This window comes from Dendroctonus ponderosae, unplaced genomic scaffold (assembly GCF_020466585.1).
Source record: "Dendroctonus ponderosae isolate FM_Combo_2020 unplaced genomic scaffold, Dpon_F_20191213v2 Dpon_F_20191213_1090, whole genome shotgun sequence".
NCBI lineage: Eukaryota > Metazoa > Arthropoda > Insecta > Coleoptera > Curculionidae > Dendroctonus > Dendroctonus ponderosae.
This window is the reverse complement of record NW_026017203.1, coordinates 1-2,785: the sequence shown is the minus strand read 5'-3', so window position 1 is coordinate 2,785 and position 2,785 is coordinate 1. Positions and strand designations below refer to the sequence as shown.

The 2,785-nt window shown below is 44.9% G+C and overlaps 1 protein-coding gene across 2 annotated transcripts; it reads right to left on the bottom strand.

The window, feature by feature from the left end:
- Nucleotides 1-483: 483 nt before the first annotated feature.
- LOC125502918 (protein FAM214A-like) lies at nt 484-2,437 on the bottom strand. Of its 2 annotated transcripts, XM_048662400.1 has the most exons (5): nt 1,240-2,437; nt 1,041-1,189; nt 813-985; nt 668-762; nt 484-610 (listed from the first exon to the last, which is right to left on the bottom strand). In XM_048662400.1, exons 1-5 carry the CDS (start codon nt 2,382-2,384, stop codon nt 517-519), a joined length of 1,656 nt encoding a protein of 551 aa, XP_048518357.1. In that variant the 5' UTR covers nt 2,385-2,437; the 3' UTR covers nt 484-516. The 2 variants fall into 2 exon arrangements, with proteins under 2 accessions (XP_048518357.1, XP_048518356.1); XM_048662399.1 differs by having other exon boundaries at nt 484-762; nt 1,240-2,436.
- Nucleotides 2,438-2,785: the final 348 nt, after the last annotated feature.

Sequence of the window (2,785 nt, the reverse complement as noted above, 5' to 3'; positions counted from 1 at the left end):
TTCCATTTAAAAAACGCAACTTTGATACCTTTAAAGCCTTTGGGACACCCTGTACATTACAAAAATATTTTTTAAATGTGCGCTCGGTAGGCGTCGGACAATTAATAAAATAATACTTGTTAAAATCAAACGGTTTAGCCGCAAACTTCCGTGCCGTATAGCGTGAATAACCCTGTATAATGATACAACATCCAGTGATATTATCCGATGATTCTTTGGTATTTTTTGTTGTTTCATAAAATCACAAAAACTCCATGAGTCTTTAATGTAATATTGACTAATCACCTGTTAGGTCTAATTAATTTTAGAATGCTTTAAAGTGTTGCAATTGTGATGTATTTTAGTGTGTGATATGATGAGGCTGTTGACGAACTGTGGTTGTTTTTAAATTAATGAAATTTTTTTAACTATCTGTTATTTTAGAAAAACTGATGATGGTGGAAAAATAGAGACAATAAATGACTGAAACCCAGGAATAAATTTGATTTGGAATTGAAACAGGCAGGAAAGTATATGCTAATACCTAATGTGAATGACGAATCGCAGCCACTTGGGGGTGAAATCCGCCTCACAGCTGCCCAGGCCGGAGGGCATGTACAGGGTGCGCTGCCTAATAAAAGTCTGAGAATTAGGCGGCATATCGGCGAGATCATAAGGCAGGACGAACATTTTCACTACGGTCCCCAACGGATTGAACAAGGTGACCTGAACAGTGCCCACTTTCGGCACATTGTAGCCCTTCTTGCCCAAGCTGATATGGCCCTGAAACCATCCTTATAACAACAAACAGTCTATCTAGACGCTTTACTCACCAGATACGGTGTGGACAACCTGTCCTGATCGCCCAGAGCGTAAAAGAAGGCAGTAACCGGAACGAAAATATGCTTTGGTACGAACGAACCACTGGCGCCCAGTTCAGCAGTGAACCCATGAACTGTGGAGACCGGCTCCAGCCTGCCATTTAGCACCGACTCCTCAAAAGTCCCTGTAAACGCGCTCAATCAAAGCCAGACCGCTTGGACATGCCCTCGCAAACAAACCTAACAAACTGGTCGGTCGGCCCTTTTGGCGATAGACTGGAGTGAGAACCTTTTTGAGACCCGTGTAGATTTCCGGACTGCAAGGGGAGGCGATGCCTCCTTCGCTCTCGCTCTCCTCGTCCGTGGACAAACTGCTTGAAAACAGCGCACTGAAAAAAATAATTTAATTTGATTTGATTTGATTCCACTCTCAACTTACCTGTTGATGGCCGAGACGGAAGTCAACGAAGAATCAAAATCGAAGCGAGTTTGGCCCTTACGAGCGGGCGCCGGGCTGCTGCACAACGGTAACCCGGTGCGCACATGGAACGCTGCAGGCGTGCTGTTTCCCAAATTCCTGCGGCATTTTGCCTGGTCATGGGCGGCGGGTATATTGGGCTCATTTGTACTCTGTGACTGATCAACCAAAGACTCGTTGCGCTCAAAAGTGATTTTCTTCCGAGCGCCCGACGCCTGTTTTATCAAAACAGGACTATCACAATGGCTGTTGTCTACGTGCATATTTAAATTATTCTTTTGCCTACAGCTAAATGTATCACTTTCGCTCATATCACAATTATATTTATCACACTCACTCAGCGGCCAGGTCTGCGTTTCAGCGCAGCGCACCTTATTGGTGTGGTTGCGTTTGCCGCTGCGCTCTATTGCGTCTAGCAGGAGCTGGCCTTTATCTTGGACAGTTTTGAGATCATTTAAATTATGGCGACGCTCGTGCGGGCGCGTGTGTCTTTCCAAATCCTGTTTCGCCTCTTCGATTTGCTTGCCCAAGTCCAAATAATTCTTTGCATTGTCTGCGGCCTTCGATCGCTTGCCGCCGTACGTTCGGTGCTTGTCCGGATCCTCAATTTCCTCGCAGCAATGCTTTCCTTTCACAGTGCACGAAGTGTGCATTCGATCGTCAACCAGCTCCTTCTTCAGCTCCATAGCGTTGTGCCAGCAGTCCAGGTGCGGCTTGGCGGACAATCGGGGGGCGCTGGAAAATGTGATGCTCAGTGCGGTGCCATTGCCCAGATCGGTACTGGGAAATTCGTGCCTCGAGGCCGTTAGGGAGAACGTGAGTGGGGCCAGCAGCCCCTCGGGGCTCGACAGGCGGTACCGGAAATTGTCGGCGGTTAATGGGGCCGACTTATTTTGCGTCACCAACCATGCGGTTATTTGCGAAAAGTACAACTGGGATCGGATGGCGCTCAGCAGCTGGTTGATGTTGAATGTGATCGCCGATGATCCTCTGCAATAAAACAAAGCCAGATTGACCCAAGTTTTGCGAAGGTACCTCACAAGTGAAGATTCAGCCTGGTTAATCGAACATTTTCGAACAATCGAACAAAAAAGCCTTCTGTGCATTTTGTCGGTTTGTAGATAATCGCCAGTATTCGCGAGTTCAAAAGTCCAAACGCCCCCTGCCGGCTAAAATTATAACTACACGTCAACTAGTAATTTGAACAAGCGTCTAGGTATACGACACTTCTTGTCAATTCTATCGATTGCGGCGTTTGTTATGATTTAAGACGATTTAAGATTAGGTGATTTTTTCCCGGTATTTTGTTGTAACCGTGAACTCTTTGGATTTTATTAATATAGTGTTGGACTTATAGTTTGATTTAGAACAACTTAACGATGTGTTTTTTAACGTTACTCTAAATATTATCTACACCAAATGGGGCGTTTTAATAATAAAAATGTATTATTGAGCAAATAGATAGTTGGCTTAAGTTATTTTCCTATGTGCAATGTGCAAATTTAAT

Bases quoted from the DNA above. Each gene is read 5' to 3' on its own strand.
- LOC125502918 (XM_048662399.1), bottom strand. From the start codon at position 2,384: ATGCACAGAAGGCTTTTTTGTTCGATTGTTCGAAAATGTTCGATTAAC. The intron at 1,190-1,239 runs GTAAGTTGAGAG...TATTTTTTTCAG, and splicing joins TCCGTCTCGGCCATCAACAG to TGCGCTGTTTTCAAGCAGTT. The intron at 763-812 runs GTGAGTAAAGCG...GGATGGTTTCAG, and splicing joins GGTTGTCCACACCGTATCTG to GGCCATATCAGCTTGGGCAA.